This window comes from Micropterus salmoides, unplaced genomic scaffold (genome assembly GCF_014851395.1).
Source record: "Micropterus salmoides isolate LMB-PRFRI ecotype aquatic unplaced genomic scaffold, ASM1485139v1 Ms_hic_scaffold_23, whole genome shotgun sequence".
Lineage (NCBI taxonomy): Eukaryota > Metazoa > Chordata > Actinopteri > Centrarchiformes > Centrarchidae > Micropterus > Micropterus salmoides.
In genome coordinates this window covers 883,480-904,909 of record NW_024041484.1, presented here as the reverse complement: position 1 = coordinate 904,909, position 21,430 = coordinate 883,480, and the positions used below count along the sequence as shown (strand labels likewise).

The 21,430-nt window shown below is 42.0% G+C and overlaps 1 protein-coding gene and 1 pseudogene across 1 annotated transcript in view; one reads left to right on the top strand and one right to left on the bottom strand.

Annotated features, from left to right (window-relative positions):
• Positions 1-2,560, top strand: part of tmtc1 (transmembrane O-mannosyltransferase targeting cadherins 1) — a 206,268-nt gene extending 203,708 nt beyond the window's left edge. Inside the window, exon 19 of the mRNA XM_038738692.1 lies at positions 833-2,560. Within this exon, the coding sequence (XP_038594620.1) occupies positions 833-958 (126 nt within the window). The 3' untranslated portion in view covers positions 959-2,560. The remainder of the gene's footprint in view (positions 1-832) is intronic.
• A 7,788-nt stretch (positions 2,561-10,348) lies between these two features.
• On the bottom strand, positions 10,349-20,828 carry LOC119918510 (annotated as a pseudogene).
• Between the last annotated feature and the right edge of the window lie 602 nt (positions 20,829-21,430).

Sequence of the window (21,430 nt, the reverse complement as noted above, 5' to 3'; positions counted from 1 at the left end):
TTGCTAGGTCTCCTCCACCACTCACGGACTGTTTTTGCACACTAAAATTGCTCTGTCACGTCCCTTTCTTAGTTGCACAGTTTTACCTGTACCGCTGCCTCATCTGTTTTAAGCTCCTTTGCTCCATTCCATCTGCACAAGTATACTCAAATGTCATTCTTCCCACCACTACTGCCATACTGTTTTGCACACCACCTGACTTACCTCTGTAATTAGAACTCAACTTGCACAAAATAGATCTCTGTACTTTTTATTTATTTATATATATACTATATTTTGTATATCGTGATTTTTATTGTTGTCATACCATTTACGCATACAATCTGACCTACCTCCTTAAATGGTCGGCACCTGCACTAAATGTACATAGATGCTACTGCACTTTCAAAAATTCTTACACATTCATTACTGTTTTACGTATTTTTGTTGGCAGCATTTTAAACTTCTCTGTTTTAGGTCTTCTGATTTGCCGTTTTAGTCTGGACGGGAGGTGCAAACGTAGCAAAAAGTCTCCGTTTTAAAACAAAAATGTAGTAGTGTGGATGTAGCCATCAGTCACATACTCAGCCTGTCAGGCTCTTGGAAGCAGTCTAGCATTTTTCAGTCTTTCAGTCTCAAGTTGTCTTTGAGCTCTTCTTCATCTGTCATCAACGTCATGCTTTTGACTAGTTTTCACTGGTCATGAATTTAGATCCTCATTTAAATGGAATTAAACAGCAGTTATAAGCTTTTGACAGAGCAACAGCCCCAGGTAGTACTGGATTTAACACATAGTAATGTGTGTATTGTTTTGTGTGTGTGTGTGTGTGTGTGTGTGCGTGTATGCATGCAGGGAGACTATGCGGCAGCCAGGATGTACTACCAGCGAGCCCTACATCTGAGCCCCGGTTCCAAACTTCTGAAGGAAAACCTGGCCAAATTGGACCGGCTGGAGCGGAGACTGACAGGGGGGGCGTAGACCACTATGATGAACACTATGATCCCAGACGCTGCATCGTCCATGGCACAGATCAGGGGAGCATGGCCCCACCCAGCCCTCTGGAGCCCAAACACCAGTCACCAGGCTGCTGGATAAAACGGACCTGGTTGCTAAGACAACCTGCCTGTTTGAAAGCAGAGGAAGAGGGTGAGCTTGTCTGGACTGCAGCGTGTTCTGAGGTGGACAGGGAGTACTGAGTCAAGAGACTGATCAAGCCACAGGTCCAGAAACCTTTCCTGGTGTAAGCAGAAGGGAAGGGCCAGTTCCATGTGTTGCCCTGTCTGCATCAGCTTTACTTCAACATGCACTTCTTGCTTTAGACATTTGTGTTTGATTGATTTATTATTAAGGTTAATGTGAAGTCTTTTTTTTTTTGGCGCTTGATCACAGATTATAATTAAGTGCTCTGCTCTGCCAATGAGAATTATTCATGTATTTACATTAGTGCAGTGAAAGTGTATGGAAAATTGTATTGTTATGAAGGGAAAAAGCACGAAAGGTCATTCTCGACCTATGAGAACACCATGTGCAACAAAATAAAAGTTCAACGGTCCACTTACTAGCTTCTCAGACCTTTCATCCACATCTCAAAGTCTTCTTCAGCTAACGGTGTTTGCTCGGGTCATACACAGATAAACATCAGTCACGATGATGATATTTTGGTCAGTACTGACAAGTGTTCAGTCAGTACTGACCAAAATATCAACCTAAATCCTCGACCACGAGTCAGAAAATCAAAACAAACAAGAGGTTGGACAAGTCATTGTTTTGTAAATCACAGGCAGATTTGGGAAAACTGCTTGAAGATGTTGCTCCTGAAGCTACAGGTGATCCTTCATTGGAAGAGACGAGGGTACAGCAACACTACTGCTACATGATTTAAGCTACGCAACCCAAGCGCTACTGGGAAATTTACTTAAACTAGGGACTTAACTACATGCAGTGCCATTACGCTACTCAATACTGGTATCTTAAGTTTTGACAATGACGTTCTGAGTCAAGTTCAAAGACATTGTCCTAAACTTTAAAGTTAATGAGCTTAAATCTTTCATATGAAATAGACCTGATATCAAGTCAAAAATAAGGTGAAGTCACAAGGCCATGTGACGACACCTGAGCCAGCTCCATTCACTTAAATATTATGCTTGAAAGCTCCAAAAAGCTACTAAGTGGGCCTTTTGAATTTGGATTATTATTATAAAATCTGTAAAGCTCTCAATTATATGACTTATTAGAAATGTAATCATAACAGTTGCTTTCTCCTTAGACTATACTATGTTCATCTGACCTCCATTTTCAGAACTGGTTACAGTATTAGACCTGATGTTGCGAGCCTTCTGCAAGTATAATAAGCTAGTGTGCTCCTGTGTAAGGAGTTGAAACTTGTGGCTTCATGTGTACCATAACCTCTGAAGATTGCTGTTTGGTTGCTTCTTGTGGTTTTGTTGACATTCATGTTGATTGTGGATTAATTTTTGTTGTGGAATGACAATTGGACGAAAGTGAAGTGACAAGTGCAATGACTGATTTGCATCAAATAAATAAAGTATATGTTTGATTAAATGGTGTTTGGAAAAAACACTCCACTGGACCCAACTTGTGTAGCAACCTTACAAAATTTTCCTACATTTCCCAGTATACCCTTGGATTTAGCATGTTGGATTTAGCTGGTTCTGACAGGAAGTTGGATAAACTAATACTTCCAACTTCCGTGATTTTGTGTGCTCTTAAACCCTACACGACTTTCAGCGTTGTGTAGTACACTACAGAAGCTATGAACAAAAACAATATAGACATACTGACAAATAGTGCAGTGAGCAGAGTGCAAAGGATGCAGGAGTATGTACATGTCGGAGGCAGATGTGATATACAGGTACATATACATGCATACATGTACGCAGTGCAATGAAGCATAGTGCAAAGGATGCTGGAATAAATAAGTAGTTTGCGCAGGAGTAATGACTTGAGGTAGGTGGATTGGTATACAGTATCTACAATAGGACAATATAACGGTATGAACAGCACTGAAATAGAGAATGGTGAATAAATAATGTGATTATGTGAATGGCTGATTAGAGACAGAATTACTGGTTTATTGTACAGGAATTGTTTCTGACATCGTGAGTCAGAAATCAGCTGTTGCTGAAACTGCTCGCCGAGTGGCAAATCCGGCTAAAAATCGTGTAGTGTGAACTAGGCTTAAGTCAGAATCAACACAGCATACTACAAAAATGTGTTGGATTAGCATCGTCATTGTCATCCAAATATGCTGAATCAGTCAAGAAATAAGTTTTTCAATTATTCTGACACCACATCTATGCACAGTACTCCTAAACAAATTCCCCAGGTTACCCAGGGTTGGGAGGATTCCTTTAAAAAACCTTCATTACCAATTAAAGCTGCAAGCAGCGTTGGACGGGTCCTCGCACGTGTCAAGGTGTGAGGCGGCCGCATTGCTCTGCAGTTGCAGCTGTGAATTTGCCATGCGCTTGAGACACTGCACAAGGTGTTAATCATCAATTCCTGTGTCCCCTTTGTGGCACTACATAGCACTTGGCGCTATGACAATAACTGAATATTGGCATGTAGATGTATATGGGGTGTGACTGTTGTTGGGCCTCACAGTCTGGTAGAACAAAGACTGGGCCTTGTGACCTCCATAGCCACCCCGTTGATTTGAATGGAGAGCAGTGAAGCCAGTTTTGGACCAATAAAATACTACTACAGGGCTACTTCCTGTTGGCACCAGCGTCTACTGCGCATGATCGAGCATGTGACATAGAACAATGGCAGAAACACCGTAATTCTGGTAGCTGCATAGCTGCGCCAACAAAAAGTCTCTTGGCTCAGTGTGTTTGTCTGACTCGGATCGTCAAACACCTGCCAAACACCAACACAGCGTCACTGATGGACGAATATTTATTTTAGATCCGCTGACAGTTTAGAATCTAATCAATATGGATACATTCTACATTCTTAAGTGCGACAGGGTGTCAAAGGGTTTTGACTTAATTTTTGGGTCTACAGGGAGCCCTCCGTGCAGGCTTTGGTCAGCTTCACTTTTCAATCCCTGGCTTACCTCCTTGGTGACATCCTACAGGCCTGACCCGAGCCTATTGAATTCCCAAAAGCCTGAATTGGAGTTATATCAAACAAAGGACTGTAAACAGGCACCAAAGCCTGTTTCACACCTACCTGCGAAATAGTGAGTCAGATCTAAAAGCAGAGCCACTGTTGGCTGCGCTTGTAATCTTGCAGGTCGCTCCGGCGAGGTGCCCCCCTCTGGTATAAGTAGACCTGAGCACAGCCAGCACATTGTCTTTTCCACGACTGTGCAAGCGGTGATAGGAGACACAACTTTCTCAGCGCTGAACTTTCTTTGTTCCTGAATACACATTTTACTCTCTGGACGACCTACTCTTGTTTTCTTCTTTTTCCTACCTCTTTTTTTTTTCCCCTTTGTGTTACCACCACAATTTTGGATCCCTAAAGAAACCGTTATACACAAGATAACGTTTCATGCTGTTGGGTCATATGTACGACCAGGCTGGGCCAGTTAAGCCTGGTCCCCACCTTCACCAACTTAATAAACTTTGTCAAAAAATACTCCATTAGCTTTCTATTATAGTCAATAAATTTGCAATCAAAAACTTCTCTGGAGACGGTCAAGAGTCGGTGCAAAAGAGTTTATTCCAAAACAGAACACATACAACGTCCGTACAACATCCCAGCAGGTCGGAGGATGAAGTCCATCCTATGGTCTGCAGACAGCCTTATATATATATCTCTTCCGGGCTGGTTTGCCCCCTCCTTTCCTCATGATGAACTTCTTTTCCTCTGTTATTGTGTTGTTTTTACCAATTAACACTGTTCCCCAGCTGTCATTTATTACTGTCTGCTTCTACATTTTCCTCTGCTGGGGTTTTTGATGATGCCTTGCTGTGCTCATCCTGCTCCTTACACACATGCCTGCTTACACACACATGTGCTACTGTTACTGCCTCTGGGCAGCTAGACACAGAGAGGACCACACACTCTCAGAGCTATGGAGTTTCAGCGTTGTGATCTTAACTTTACACTCTAAAATAATACTTTAAATGATGCCAATGCAGACCACCTTCGCTCTAGCAATTAATGATAACAATTTAGGCTGCAATGTTCTAAAATAATTCTCAACAATGCCTGCAGAAGAAGACGGATAAACTTGGTGCTTAACTGAGAGAAGATCACCTCTGTGTTCTACCTTCTCAACCAACGTCGACTTCACTGAATTCTTGTTGCTGCCGCCGAAGAATCAGCTTTGCCGTTGAAACTACCGGCATCGTTAGAACCGATCCGAGAGAAAAACTCTGCTGGATTTCCTAAAAGGACTGACGCATCTACTCGCTACCAAAAGTGACACGCAAGAAGCTTTAGTATGTCTGGCCAGCAGATAGTTCTATAACTTTGTTATTGTAACTTGTACAAGCTTCATGTGGTGAATTTCTGTTAAGAAACTCCAAAGGGATATTTACCTAGGCACGTTGTTTGTGTCCGGTACCAGTACCATGACTGTGTGGAAACGTGTCAGTATTTTTATCAAGCCAAGGAACACGGTAGCTGAATGCAAGTTCACTACCGTCCCTCTCATTGATAAAGTTGTAGCAACAGTAATTAGGATTTTTGGTGCTGGCTGCTGTTGGCTGAGAACAGATACAATTTCACATTCTATCTAATCCAAAGCCAGCAATGAACATTCACTGCTGGTGGCTGTAGGATAGACTGTGGTATATTGTATACAGCTTTTCTCTGTGCTAACCAGAAGCTCACCACACCTGTAACCCATAGCGGGCTTGCATCAGAGTGCGTCTCCATTTTTTTGTAGTTCAAGTGAGAGAGATTTTCCACCATCCTGAAATTACATGGTTTGAACCGCCATCTTGATTTCAAAATCAGCTGGCCTCTAACCCATTCTGAACCGGATCTGCGACCACCCACGTGGTCGGATCCACGTTAGTCTCTCCCCCTCTTTTGTCTCTCTCACACACACGCTTGCTAGTTTGTTGTATGCTTTTGTATGATTTGTTTTATTGGCTTTATTTAATTTTGCTTAGAATAGTTAATAGTGGTTTACTTGATAATGTTGTTGATCATTTATCTATGCTTGAGTTGAATAAATCCTATTATAATTTTAAGAAGTGCTTGTCATTATTTGTGTATAATGTAGTAAGAGTTGTTTGCCACGGCCAGTGTACGGACTCACCATGTTTGGCTCATATTTGGTTACTGGTCCCTGATTCCAGTTTGGTGCCCCTTATTTATAAATTATAATTAATAATTTAGAATATTAATAGTTTTATTAATATTTCTAGTACATTACAACATAAAACATGTCATTTCCTGTTGCAAGCAGGTGGTGCCATGACTTTGAATGAATATTGGCATGTGGATGTCTTCAGGGCGAGACTCTCATAATCCATCCCAAATTTGGTTCAGATGTGAGCATGTAGACCAAGGGTCGGCAAATAAGCCTGGCATCAGGCCGAATTTTTTTCAAGCCATTACATGACGGGCCAGAACATTGTTATTAAATTATTTCAAATCCTTGGATAGCCTACTCATGTCCACTTTAGCTCAGTCGGTAGGGAATTGGGTGAGCAATCCCAAAATCCAGCGACTTTTTTTTCTCCCTTGTTAAACAAATTGATTAGCCTAACTCTTACTACATTATACACAAAGGAAACTTTTGCACATGCTCACAATAAAGCATGTTCTATAGTTTGTGTGCATCTCAGCGTTTGATCTGCATTCATAAACCCTATGGACGCTTATTTTCATTTCCCTGAGGAAATTCTGGGAATCCAATCATACGTTTACTGACGGCTTTTCCAGAGATGTGTCAAGCAAGCCAGAGATTCTTTCAAATGTCCTTCAGAGCTTTTCAAAGTAAAAGCTTTCAATAAACATAAAGCATTGCTGCAAAAAAAAAAATTTATTTTGTAGCACAATTACTTAAGAGGAAGTGATTATGTGAGTAATTATTGTTGTCATGACTGAGATTTACTTCAGCACCAGCTGCTATCAATTTATTCATGTTTTAGTTTTCTGCTTTTTTTAGTGTTTTTTTAGTTTTCTGTTATCAAAGCAATCTGGCCAGATGTTATTGCTGGTGGGCCTGTTGCCGACCGCTGATGTAGACTGAAGTTACAACAACCTCCTGTTTTATGGTGAATCATCATCGGATGCCACGCCACGGGCACGCCGTTTCACAAAATCTCACAGTTTGTATACTTTTAATAGTCAATGGGCTTAGACTGAACAGCAAAACTCTGAAGTCGTTAAAGTATGGTAAGAAAAGGCCGGGCTAGGCCAGCTGAAGGCCTGTTCCTAACCCTCCCCACTTTAAGAAACTTTGTCAAAAATGCCTAAAACGTCTCTGGAACTGAATACGCAGTCAGTGAACATCGCCTTATATTCACCTCAGACCCCACCCTTCAGGTGGGCATTCTACCTACTCTCCTCCTAGTCTCCACCTTCGTGTACGCTGACCGCATCCTCTTTGATGGTGAATTTCTTATCCTCTGCTGCCATCTAGTGGCTTCTTACATGTATTGTTTTCACAAATTTAACCCTTTCTCTACCTCTTTGTTTCATTGAAGTTGTTTAGTTTTAGCTGTTCTTTATCCTAATTAACTGTTATAATATAGCCTTTTATATTTTTAGAGACTCTGGATTAGAAATTCACCATTAGGTTTCAAACTCAATCTCACTGTATTTTTTAAAAGTTTACATGCATACGTTGACACCATTAAAACTTAAACACACAAAGTAAAGTTTTTAGAAAAGATTAACATGATTCTTTCAAAGATTAACATATCAAATGTAGGTGTATAGCATTGTACTTTTCAAAAAGACTGGTCTTATAAAAAAGTCTGTTACAGTGTACATGCCATGATCACATTCAGTGGTACGTGACCTGTTGCAGGCGTCTTCCTAATGACTCATCCTTGCTTCTCCATAGCATGTTATCAGATCCTCAAGCGAACAGTATCTGGACATGATACATGTGCCACAGAAATTTCATACATGTAGGCCACAAGGGCTGCTTCGTTAAAGGTCATTTCCTGGTGCCAGCAGGTGGCCCTATGACTATGGGTGAATGTTGGCATGTACATGTGTTCAGGGCGGGAGTCTTATTAAATGTGTAAAATTTTGTACAGATCTGAGTTGTACAGTAAAGTTACAACAACTTCCTGTCATGATGAAGCATGGAACTTCACTGCCACGCCACCACCACGCTGTTACCCGAAAACACACAAGTTTTACAACATGGCCTCATCAATTTACAGTAAAGTTACAACAACTTCCTGTTTCATGGCGAATCATCGATTTTTGCCCGTGGCGGGCTGTCCAACTGGTCGACTGATAATAACCGTTTGTACAACTTTTAATTGTCAATGGGTTTAGACTGCACAGTAAAAATTTTAAGTAAATTGGACTAAATCCCTAAGGGGGAGTACGTTAAAGTACAAAGTGTGTAAATCGCTAAAAAAAGACCATTAAATCCAAAATGGCCGACTTCCTGTTGGGTTTAGGCAATGGCTCCAAGAGGCGTTTTTGTACGTCTGGACACGATACACCTACCACAGAAATTTCGTACATTTAGATGAAACTTTGTCCCGGGGCTGCTCTATAGGGGGCGCAAGCGAGCTATTTTGCCACACCCATGCACGAAACCCATAAAATACAAATTTTTGGTCGTGCTCGGGCCCTAATAATGTGTGGAAATAAAGGTGGAGGTGGGTCTGACCCTAAGTCCTGACATAAAAAGCAGCTCATGTGAGGAAACCCACCAACATCCAAGAGTTGAAGCTGTTCTGTACAGAGGAAAGGGCAAAGATTTGTACAAGTCAATTGAGCAGAACTGTTAACAAAAGTTACTGAAAATGTTTTATTGCAGTTATTGCTGACGTACTCAGCATTGACAGCCTGTTTTTAATAACTTAATTATGTTTTTGGACTTTCTTTTGAGGACCTCATAAAATTTTCTTACCTTATAGTCACAGTCAATGTTCTGCAGCCATACTGAAGCATGTATGTGCTATATATGTTGAATAAATTATGTATGGAAAGACTTGTATGGATTCTCTTCACTTGCATGACACAATGGGAGTGTTGTATTTTATACACACTGGGATGTGTATGGAGAAGAAAGATTCACACAGTATATAGCACACTGGTAAATCATTCTTTTGGCCAGATGGCCTACATAAGGACATTTCTGATGTGAGTTTGTTGTCAGAGCTGCTGAGAAGCTGACAGCAGTGTTAGAAGCAGGTTAGAACAGAAGGGCATGCAGGTTTAACTCTGGGCTGAGGGTGAATGATGAACATGATAACTAGGCTGCAAATAAAACATAAAACACATGAAATGAATAAATCGATCGATATCAGTAATCTGGATTCAAAACGTTTAATAAAGCCTTCATTTAAATCCTGCCACCTGCTGGTAGAAAGGGGAAACAGCTTGGTTCATTATGGTGGAAACCACATTAAATATGAATTTAATATTAAAAATATAGCGCTGACAGTAACAACTCTGCACACACAATCATTTCTTGGCTTTACCTACATTAACCTGCACTAAACAATGCGCTTAAAAAAACGTGACTCTTGCTTGCTCTTGTTTGAATAAATGCGCAATATTATAGTGCATAATCAACTACTGTTGCTTATTTGTCTCGGTCCAAGTTTATTTATTTATTTATTTTCATCTAACATCACCCTGGTCTAACGTTATTTAGTGCTGCATAATGTTACAGATCTGACCTTTCTACAAGCTTGGCTTTTATTTTAACATGTTTACCATTACTTCTTTCTTTTCTTAACGTTTATCTTCAAACGGAGAAATTTCAATTTCAATTTTATTTATATAGCCCCAAATCACAACAACAGTTATCTCACAGCGCTTTTCATAAAAGAGCAGGTCTAGACCGTACTCTGTAAAGAAATAAAAATAGGAATTTAAAAAAAACAAATTTGAATTTGGTTTAGTTGTTTTTCGTTTTTGGATTCAGAAACCAAAAACGGGAGAACGGCTTTTTTTTCGTTTCTCGTCGACCTACCAGTTATGTCTATGCTTCAGGCTACTCTTCAAAATAAACGTTCTACCAAAGAATTTCCATTACTGCTGTGGTTCTCCCTCTTTGCCATAAGATGCAATGTCTACACAAAATTATACACATAGTTGACAGTTTATTAGCAAAAACTAATTACATAATACAAATCCCCCTTCATTAATCATTATGAGAGGTGGCGAGTCAACTGTATGATCATGTAGTTTGTGGTGTTGTTACACTGTAGCGAATTAAAGAAAGGTGTAGCTTTACAGTCAGGTACACTTGTACTTTGGGGCATTGCGTATGAATGGCGCATTATGAAAAACACCAATTGACTGAACTGCAGTTGTTGATTTATCCTTCAGGTTTAAATAAACTGCTGAGTCTTGACTTTAGCCCCTGGAGTTAACCCTTCTGTGTTGAGCCATGCGTTTGTGTAGTGGTTGTTTAGTTTCCCCAATGTACAGTTCTGTGCATTCCTCACTGCACTGGATCGCATACTCTAGATTGCTTTTCTTGTGTTTGGGTGTGTGGTCTTTGGGGGGGACAAGTATCTGTCTTAGTGTGTTCTTGGGTTTAAAAAACACAGGGATGTGTTTGTTGAAAATCCTCCTGAGTTTCTCTGATACTCCAGACACATATGGAATAACAATGTTGTTGGGTTTGACCTTCTTTTCCTCCTCCCCTGTAGTGTTGGTCTTCTTCCTGGATTTTGTGTCTGTTTTCACAAAGGTCCATTTAGGGTATCCACAGGCTGTAAGTGCCCCATTCAGGTGGTTCTGTTCCTTCTCTCTGGCTTTTGCACTTGTTGGTATGTTGTCCGCTCTGTGGTGCAAGGTTCTGATGACCCCTAGCTTGTGTTCCAGTGGGTGGTGGGAATCAAAAAGTAAGTATTGAGTATTGTGTCACAACTACCCTCCAGTTTTAACTGCACCTTAGTTACCACACACCTTATCTTTACTCCACCATACAACACTTCACAATCCATGACATGTGTCCAATACAATACAATATATTTACAGAGGCAGGCGGGGGGGGGGGGGGGGGTCTCATTGGCCTCATGTCCTGCCCCTGGAGCCCCATGGCGTCAAGGGTGCCGTGGGGTTGGTGTCCGCCTCGTCTGTCCTGGGGTGGGTTGGGGGGGCGTGGCTCTCCTGGCGTGGGTGCCCGCTCTGGACATGGGGGTCTGGGGACTCAGGTATTTGGCTTTTGATCATTTCTGGGGCGGGTGGTGTGTCCCTGGGCCTGGGACCTGGGGCCTCGTCGGGCCCCCCCGCTGCTTCCCGCTGCCTCCTCTCTCACAGCGGGGGGCTTTCGGGAGTCCATGGGGCACATGGGGTGGGTTTTGGACCTCTTCCTTGGGGGTGGTTCACTGGATGGGCTGGGCCCCCATCCGGGGATAGGACTGACCTCGGGTGCTGCTGGCTCTGCCTGCACTCTGGAGGGGGATGCCGCCGGCTGGGCTGGGGGACTGTCAGCCCTGGTATTCCCGCGTTATCGCTCCCTGGCAGCAGAGAGTTCCTCGGCACGGCACTCTGCTGTTCTCCCTTGGGGCGGGGCTCTGGGCGCAGTGCGGTACGGGTCGGTCTGGTTGCGGTTTGGATGGCTGCGATGGGATTGTGGGGCGATTGTCGATGCATTTTGATGCAGTTATTTTTTCTGTGCAGGGTCTCTGGGGGGCTGCTGGGCATTGGTTTGTGCATTGGAGTCCAGGGGGGCATTTCCTGGTAGGCTTAGGGGGATTAGTTTGCGTCCCTGGTTTGCCTTGTTGGCCTCAGATCCGAGCTCCCCTGTTTCTCTGTCGGCCGGTTGTTGGACTCCTTTGGAGACTGAGGTAGTTAGTTGTCTGGATGCACAGGGTGTGTGTGGGGCAGAGGTGTGCTCCAGGTTTGTTCTGGATGTGTGCCTGGGGTTCCCGGCCCTTGACGGGTGGGTGGGTTGGCGGTGACTTTGCCTCATTGCTGGTTTGGCTGGCGTTGCATGGCAGGGTTTGCTGTGCATGAGGGATGCTGGGCTGGCGCTGGTGGCCCCCACTTTTCTGGCGGTTGGGGGGGGGGCGGCGGACTTTTATTGGCGGGTGCACCTTGGCCTGGGCAGCGTGTTTGCTGCTGGGCTGGGACTTGCTGCTGGTGTTTTTGTCTGGGACTTGCTGCTGGTGTTTTTCCTCTGCTGGCTTTGTGTTCTGCCGCTTGCTTTCTCACATTTGCTCGACCTCGCACGCAGAACACGCGGGCGGCTGCCGGGCGGTGGGTGTCGCTGTGCTCATGTGGTGTGCGGGTTGGGGTCGTAACTTGTGCGGTGATGTTGGGTGGCATTTTGGTGGTTTAGTTGCCCATTCCGCGGTTGGTCCGGGTGCCGCTCTTCTGCGGGTTCTGCCTTTTGTGTTCCGACGGCATTGCGTTGTCAGTTGGCATTTGGATGGCTGGTGTCTTTGGCGTTTGCTGGTCGGGTCGGGTTCTTCTGCGTTCGCGTCGCAATTTGTTGGGAGTTGACTTCTTTTCCACCCCTATTGGCTACTCACATATAGACACAAAAGTTCTCCCTGGTAGAATTATTCTTGATGTTTTTCATTAAGTTACTTATTTAAATTAATTGTTATTATCTCAGCTCTCACTGCGGTGCTGAGTTGTTTATTTATGTTGCCTGATTTATTTATTTTTCCGTTTTCATTTCTCTCTCAATTGTCTTCCTATGTCAGCTGTTTATTGCTGCTGTTCGGCTGGTTGTCTCTTTGTTTTTGTCTGTTTATTTTGTGTGTTTGTTGTTTGTTTTTTCTCTGCCCCAAGCCCCCCTCCCCATTCTATTGCAGGTTTTGTTGCTTTCTGCAATTGGTGTTTCCTTCTGCTATTTCCCGTTGTCCCCACCCCCCCATCCCTGTTCTCTTGCAGGTGTTGCCCTCTCTCTGTGCTGTCTGTTTATGTGGTGTTTCTATTCCCCATCCCCATGTCTGTCCCCTGTCTGGCCCGGTGACAAATAAATTTGAATAAATAACAATACAGACAAAGGAGTATATTAACACTCTCTTGTTAAAGTAAAATCTGTCTGGCACAATATGGTATCCAGCTCCTCATACTCATACCAGGCTGCCGGGCAGGACAGGTAAAAAAAATAAAAAATAAAAAATAAAATAAAAGTAAGTATTGATCTGTGTGTGGGTTTCCTGTACACTCCAATTTGCAGGCTCCTGTCCTCTACAATGTGTGCAGCACAGTCCATCAAAGCTAAACTGTTGTTGTGAACATCTTCTCGTGTGAACTTGATGTTACTGTCCCGGAGTTGATGTGTTCTGTGAAGGCTTGCACTTCTTGGGTTTTAAATTTGACCCAGGTGTCATCGACATACCTGTACCAGTGGCTCGGTGCTGTTCCTCTGAAAGAGTTGAGGGCTTTTCCCTCCACTTCTTCCATGTAGATGTTTCCCACAATAGGTGGAACTGGTGAGCCCATGGCACAGCCATGCTTTTGTCTGTAGAATCCTCCGTTGTACTGGAAATAGGTGGTGTTTAGGCAGAGGTCGAGTAATTTACAGATCTGGTCAGGGCTGAGGCTGGTTCTGCTGTCCAGGGTGTGGTCTTGTAGTAGCCGTTTCCTTACGGATTCTAGTGCCTCCGTGGTGGGGATGCAGGTGAACAAAGGGGTCACATCATAGGACACAATGGTTTCATCTGGGTCCAGTTTCAGTCCTCGAACTTTGTTTACAAAGTCAATGGAGTTTTGGATGTGGTGAGGCGTGTTGCCAACCAAAGGGGCTAAGATGGTAGAAACGTGTTTTGCAATGTTGTAGGTGATCGAGTTAATGCTGCTGATAATTGGCCTGAGTGTGGCTCCTTCTTTGTGTATTTTGGATAGTCCATATTTGCAAGGAATGGCTTCTCCAGGATACAAATGGTAGGGGTAAACTGGGGCGAAAGTAACACGGGACGAAAGTAACAAGGCGATTTTCTCAGAGCCCTGACTGCATTTTCAGTCCAAGCTGTGACAGCACCTTCAGTACGCAACCCTTGATAGAGCTGCCAAATATCGCATGATTTTGTCATTGTTTCCCACAGCCGTCTTCGGAAAACTGTTTTCGAGCACGGCAAGTAAATTTCTGAAGCGGGACTGTTTTTCGAATTAGTTGTGTCTCTCATTTCATGTGTCACAGTAAGGATTAATCTACAGGTTATTTAGTGCTTTAACACACCCTGAAGTTTGCCCTGTCAGAGTTTTTCAGTATAAAAATAAATTGTGTTTATATGTCAGGAGTTCCTGTCTCGCTACACCTGACCACAAGTGTTTGTTTTGTCCCGCTGCTAATGTGGTGACTTTCTCTGTGTTGAGGCATTTATTAAAACATGTTTATGTCATATTATACCAACAGAATATGCCAATAGCGTGGGTCAGAAAGACAGAGGTCTGATTCAGCCATATGTTTATGAGAAGGCGTTTCTGGACATCTCTATTAGAAACATTAGTCTCAGGTCAGCTGATAAAGTCCCATGCCATATGCCATGCGCTTTTTTCAGATAATGCAGGAGGAGGGCAGAGATAATTGGGGAGAAGACTAGACCACAGGTACAGATTCACATTATTAAGTCTTCTCCTTGGACTAGGAGAGGAAGCTGCATGCTTAAATTAACAGAGCAGCTGAGATTTATTTTGGCCTGTCTCCTAAGGAGGTCAGTGGTCAGGTGTCATTAACATGCACACAAAATGCAGATCACTCATACTGTTCTTACTATAACAAATTTAAATTCATTTCAAAATGTGAAATTTGTATAGGCCTATTCTGTAAATAGCTTTTTAATTTTTATCTTAATTATATTGTTTATTTTCTTTTTTGTCTTATCTTTCTAAATTATGTTTAATTTTTTCACTGTTTCTGAAACTGCTGCAACATGCAAATATCCCCAGTGCAGGATCAGTAAAATATTATTTTATTTTAATCATGTCAGGTTCGTTAACAATGTCCATCTTACCATTTCCCCCCTGTTTTAGGTGCACACATTTGCATATTTATATTATACATTTATAATATATGCTTAATATAATATGAAATATTCTAAACAATTCAAGTTTGAGCTGTCAGGTCACTTTTAAAACTGAAACTTGAATTTTTTTTTTTTAAAGATATAGGACAAAAAATGTTTGCAGTTACACATTAACAAGGTCACAGTCATGTTGATTTATTAAATACAAGGGTAACACAAAACATCTAGCTTGTATTGAACACCTGATGGGGTCGAAAGTAACAATGTGCCACTTATGTTTAAAGTGAAATTTACGGAAGTCGTTCTACATTTGTACAAAATACCACCTGATATTGATAGACCACATCTGTGAGTTAGTGACCACAGCAAAAATATATCTGTCTGAAACATTTTCTTTTAAAATGAGGTTTTCCTGAAAAATGGTACTTTCGCCCCTGTTCTCCCCTAATACTGTTCCCGGGTGATGGAGTCTTTCTGAAGTTGTTGTAGACATTCTATGGGCTTCTTCTTGTACCTGCTGGTTGGGTCGCGCTTCAGTGTCTCATATGTGTTTGTGTCCATGTGTTGAAAGGAGTTTTCTTCGCATTAGAAAGGACTGCCAATACATTTAGCCTGAGCTGTTCTGCTTCTATTTTACTTCATTTGTTTTTCTTAATGGCCGATTCTGCTGTGGTGTGATGGCAAAGTTTAATCCTTTGGCCAAAACGTCTTGCTCTGTTTGGGTGAGTTCACTTCTGTCAGATTTTTCACCCATCTGTTATCTGTTTCCCATGCAGTTGGGTTGTCGTCCAAGACAATTCTCCTGTTTTGTTTGCGTTCCTGGCTCGCCTGTAGGTTTTGGAATTTTCGGGTCTGTCTTTCTTTGCTCTTGTTGTGTTGAGATAGCTGGGCTATCTTGATGAATGATCCATGACCTTTTCCAGTACTGTGCTGGGCAGATGTGTTTCCAGTTTTTGGTGTAAGTTGTCTGATTCTTTATTCAGGGCTTCAGTGGTGAAATGGAACTGTCTCACTCTCTCATTTAGTATCTGGTGTTGTGCTTTCTCCAAGTACTTCGCTCCGCGATAAAAGTACACCTGAGATGTACAAAGGCTGATTTTGTGTTATCACGTTCTATTCTTTATTTGGGCTTTTTGTTCAGTGTGTTTCCATATGGCAGCTGTTTTATTAGCAAATTCGATAAAACCTGGGCAATATTAATTAATAATAAAATATGATATGGTTATTTTGTCTTATTGGCTTGCATCAACCTGTGAACAGATATTGTGTCCTGTTTTGTAGAGGAAAAGCAGAGACAGGAGATCAGCAGGCTGTTCTCTGTCTTTATTAAACAGAATTTATCTCTTTTTCCCCCTCCTTCACTTAAACCACGTTGACCACATTCCTTTTAACAAATTTCACTTTTAGGTTCCCACTACAGCATGGATGTTAATGCATTAAACCGCTGGAATAACATATTTTACAAATTATATATCAGTTCAACAGAAATAATTCACCTCTCCCAGCCTCATCTGGTACTGTAACTCACACTTACTGCTGTTTACTAGCTCCAAAATCGTACACATCCAGTAGCTTTGATACTGTTAAGCCTACTTGTTTCACACTTCCACAACATTCTCACATACAACATATAAAAACAATACAGAGGCCTACATTATACAAGAGACAGTTTTTTTTAACCTTATCAACATGTTACATTGTTCAGTATTATCACGATGACAGGACTTGAATGCAGGACTTGACACATCCTCAACTCAACAAACTTTAAATAATCGTAGCTCAACCTTTACCTTTCGCAAATACAAAGAAAAGTGCAATGTCCAGGAGCAATGACCATAAACAAAACCGCCATGTTGGTTACACTTTCTACATGGGTGCTAGCTACACTTTTAATTCAAAGTCTCTTAACTGAATAAACCACTGTTTTACACATCAAACGTTGTCAGAACAACATAACAAAGGTTTTAAAAGTCCATAGAGATGTATTGCAGCAAAATATCACACATTACTAACCTGTTTTGTAGAGGAAAAGCAGAGACAGGAGATGTCACTCGTGATCGTTCAGCAGACTGTTCTCTGTCTGAGGAGCAGAAGCACCGCGCAGCCCTACTAGCGCTCACATAAGTGGATACTCCCTCTTGTGGCGTCGTTAAGCAATTACACCCTCAAAAATACTACTCAAACCCCGTGCAAAATACATTCACATTATGCCCCTTTTTTACAGGTTATTACACAAAATATCTTAACAATTGTGACACACATTTGTTGTCACATACGGAATGGATGATAGAAGCTAATTGTGCTAAATGATTAGCTATAGCTACAAAGGTGCAACACCCTGTTACGGCCGCCGCTGGCTGCCTTAGAGTAGTTGTGTTTTGGATTTCTCTGAGCTGTATGCAAATCCCCACGGCAAGCACCTGTCGAGGATTGGTTCCCCTGGACCTGGAACCACCCACTTCCTGGTTGCTGTTTGCTGGCGTCTGATTGGTGTGGCCGAGGATCCTACCGAACCTGCCAACCAGAACTCACCAATCAACACCAGCTGGCCTACAAATAGTTTGTGTTCCTGCAGTTCGAGGCGACTGTGAGCCAGTGATCAGTTCGCCTTGTTGTTGGTTGTGTACCCCTGTGAATGTCTTGAGTGTTTAAATCTGATCTGTGTGTTGGTTGCCGGCTTAAGTGACTCTTGTCAGTAAAAACCTTTGTAAACTAGATTGTGAGTGGCACCCTTTAAGGGGGAAAATTGTTTGTTTGGTTACACTACATTCCTGTACAGCATGTAGGTACTGACCTCCTTTTGTTAAGTGTTTTTTTTGTCAGTACCTACATAGCCTCCTTTTGTTATGTTTTTTTGGAGACAACTCATTTAATTAAACTTCGACTCAACCTGATTTCAGTTGTCCTTACCACCTTAATTTAACCCAAATACCTTGTTACTGCCCTACCCTAACGAGCTGGGTTGTAACACACCCCTTTCTCTTACTCAGGAATTTGTTCAAATGTTGGCAGTCTTGAGTATAAAACTAAGCCTAACTAGACCATATCAGGTGTGATGAATCTTTAAACACTGCAGAATTAACTCAGTGGAGCTGTTTTCTCAAGTGGCTCCAGGTGATCAAAGCTGAGGGAGGTGCAGTGCGACACCTGCTGGTCATTTTGTGTTAATCCTTTTCGTGTGCTTGCTTCGATGCCATCAATCTTTTATAATATCACACTTAGTTTTAATGAAACACCTTCAGGTAGTAGCCTACTAACATCTTGAGTATAAAACTAAGCCTAACTAGACCATATCAGGCGCATTGCGTATGAATGGCGTATTATGAAAAACACCAACTGACTGATTGAACTGCAGACTCACAGCAGAGAGGGGATATAGACAGAAGTGTGGACGTGATCTAAAAACCATCCCTGATCATGAAGCCTGTATTGCTCTGCTGCTCTGCAGTTTATGAGTGAAGTGTCGGAACTCCAGTCTGTTAACAGACACTCTCTCCTCTATGAAACGTCTGGATTCTCACTGCGCTGTGTTAATATAAACTATGGTTTATCCTTGCAGTGGTTTCTTTATTTTGTGTTTAAATGTAGTATGAGTGTTTTCTTTAACCATTTACTTTCATGATTAGAGATGCTGCTGTCAGTTATTTTAAACGTTTCCATGTGCGCACAAGTACATGGAAACCCCCCCCCCCGGCTGAAGAGGTGGCATATAATGGCGACTTAATATGTTCTAAATATAGTTATAACAACAAAAGAATTTGTACTGTGTGAGTGGTGTGGGATGAAGAATTGAGCTGTGTGATTTTGGGCACCTATGTGGCCCCTGAGAAGAACTAGCTTGGGGAAGGTGCAAGGAGATTCAAGAGTCTTGATGGGATTCCCATTTTTAGTCTTCTGGGAGAGTTTCAAGTATGTAAAAGCTTCCTTAGAATCCTTATTTCTTAGTAAAGATTCTAGTGACATGTTGGACTTTGTGGTATTATTAGGTCCCTTTCTGTTGTGTGAGTCAGATTAGTCACAGGACCAGGTGTTTTAGTTAGATTTGTTTCACATCAAGAAATATCAAGTCAATACAACCATATGTGGCTGAACATGGTTCAGTCATACCATACACTTGCAACATCTATCTAATACAAAATTCATATCAGCCTCATACCGTGGCAAAATAGCATCTAGAGACATGTTCTACAATGGTCTCACTGTGTATTACAGCTACATATGGGTGTATCAACTTGATATTTGTTGATGTGAAGCTGAAGTCTAACTAAACACCTGGTCCTGTGACGGTTCTGACTCACACAACAGAAAGGGACCTAAATATAACTCCAAAGTCCAACAGGTCACAAGAAGCCCTTTCTTAGTGTGTAAAGGCTCTTCTAGCACCTTCCCCAAGCAAGTTCTTCTCAGGGGCCACATTGGGGCCGCTAACCCCAACACCTCAATTCAGCATCTCACACAGTATTATCTTAGTGATAAACTATATTTAGAACTTATTAAGTTGCCCTAAAGGAGATTGAGGTTAGAAAGTAACAAGGAATGACCTGGTCCTTCAACATTCAACAATATGGAATGAGCAGACATCATCAGTTCTGGCTTCTCCTATTGTTCATGTGCATAACATTTTATCATTAAATGGCAGCAAATGGGTGCAGAATGACAAACATTTAGTTCAGTATAAATTAAGCAACACAAACAATGAGCAACAGGACAACAAAGCACCAGGCATCTGGTGTCCCCCCAAGATGTAGTGTCAGAACTGGGCTTTTGGTCAAACACCTAAGTAAGAACAAAGGTCAGGTCTTGGTAGTCCCCGAGTATGGCGGACTGCCTTTTCAGTCAGTGAGGCTCTGTCATCTAAGTTTTGTCAGTTTCAAGTCGGCCAAGTGCACTGTTTTTCACCCTGAATGAGATTTCCCCCTCTTTTCACCTTTGTTAGTAATTAGGATCCTTTGTCTACAAAATCACCTCTTTATGGCGATTAGTTTTGGAATAGATGGAAAAGGCTTGTACACAGTGGGAGGGAGAGATATACTCTCACTGTGATCACATGTCCCAGGTTTATCCTGTCTGTTCGATTTGATATTGTGACAGACTAGCCTTGTGTGTGACCATTGTCGGCTAACCTCTTTAGCAAACAATGGGAGGCTTTTTTTCGCCACTGTTTTTTTCTTAATAGTTGAAGTGCTTAAATAATGTCCCATGGTGCTTTTTAAACCCTTTATTTATAACCCTGGTACTATTGTCAACCTGAATCCGAAACTGAAAAAACAGAAAATTGCATCACTTTTGAAGTAAATAACATACAGAGATCAATGAGTTGAATTTTCCATACAAATCTGACCCAAGGAATTCAGTTAAATAGTATATTTTAGGATTCATACATATCTTGACTCTATTTTAGGACAAAAACAGTGCAAAAAAAAAAGAAAGCAAAACAACATTTAGATCACATATATATTTCTTTTTATTATCCTCAGACTTTTGGAAAAAATTATATTTTCGATAAGAGACTCTGTGAAGCAGCCACTTCATCCACAAATACCCATTGGAGGGCTTGGTTAGCTATGGATACAACTGGGTTCATGAAAACTGTTGTAAAAGATTAATAGGTACCTTGGATTAGAGACTTGGATTAAAGACTTGTTTCCAAAAAAAAGTTGGCATACCGTCCCTCCATCTATCCATCCATCGTCAACCGCTTATCCTGCGTACAGGGTTGCGGGAGGACTGGAGGCAATCCCAGCTGACCTGATCGGGCGAAAGGCGGGGTACACCCTGGACATGTCGGCAGTCCATCCCAGGGCCATACATATACAGACAACCACTTACCATGGACCATATTGTGAAGGCATAAATTATGAAGCGTATGTAACGGTATCGCATGTGAGATTGCTCTTGACAATAAAGATGGTAAGGAGGACACAAAGCATGATATTAACTTTTATAGTGTTCTTTGTTTGCTTATTCTGCTTTGAATCATATAGAAATGAATCGAGTGAATGTGTCCCTGCTAAGGATTCTTAGGTATGTTATATGCGTCATTAGTATGCAGGCCGGCAAAATAAAATGACTATAACTTTACTTTGGTGAGTAACTGTGTAGGCACAGAGTCTCTGAGACCATCTACAGGTACAACTGAGGAATGGGGGCCCAGGTGAAGTCCATGTGACCAAGCATTGTCCAATCGAATGAATGGCACTCAGTTGTGGTGACGGAAGTCCGGAGAGTGCAACAAACTGCCCGCAAGTCATCCTAAAATAAGCCTTGAACCAACCATCTTTAAGACGAAGCTTGAAGTACCACCAGCTGCTTCAATAGCCACCAGCCTTGGCTCCGTAGCTCCGTTTCCCCGTCTCCTGCGTGTTTGTACGCCTACCCTCAAACA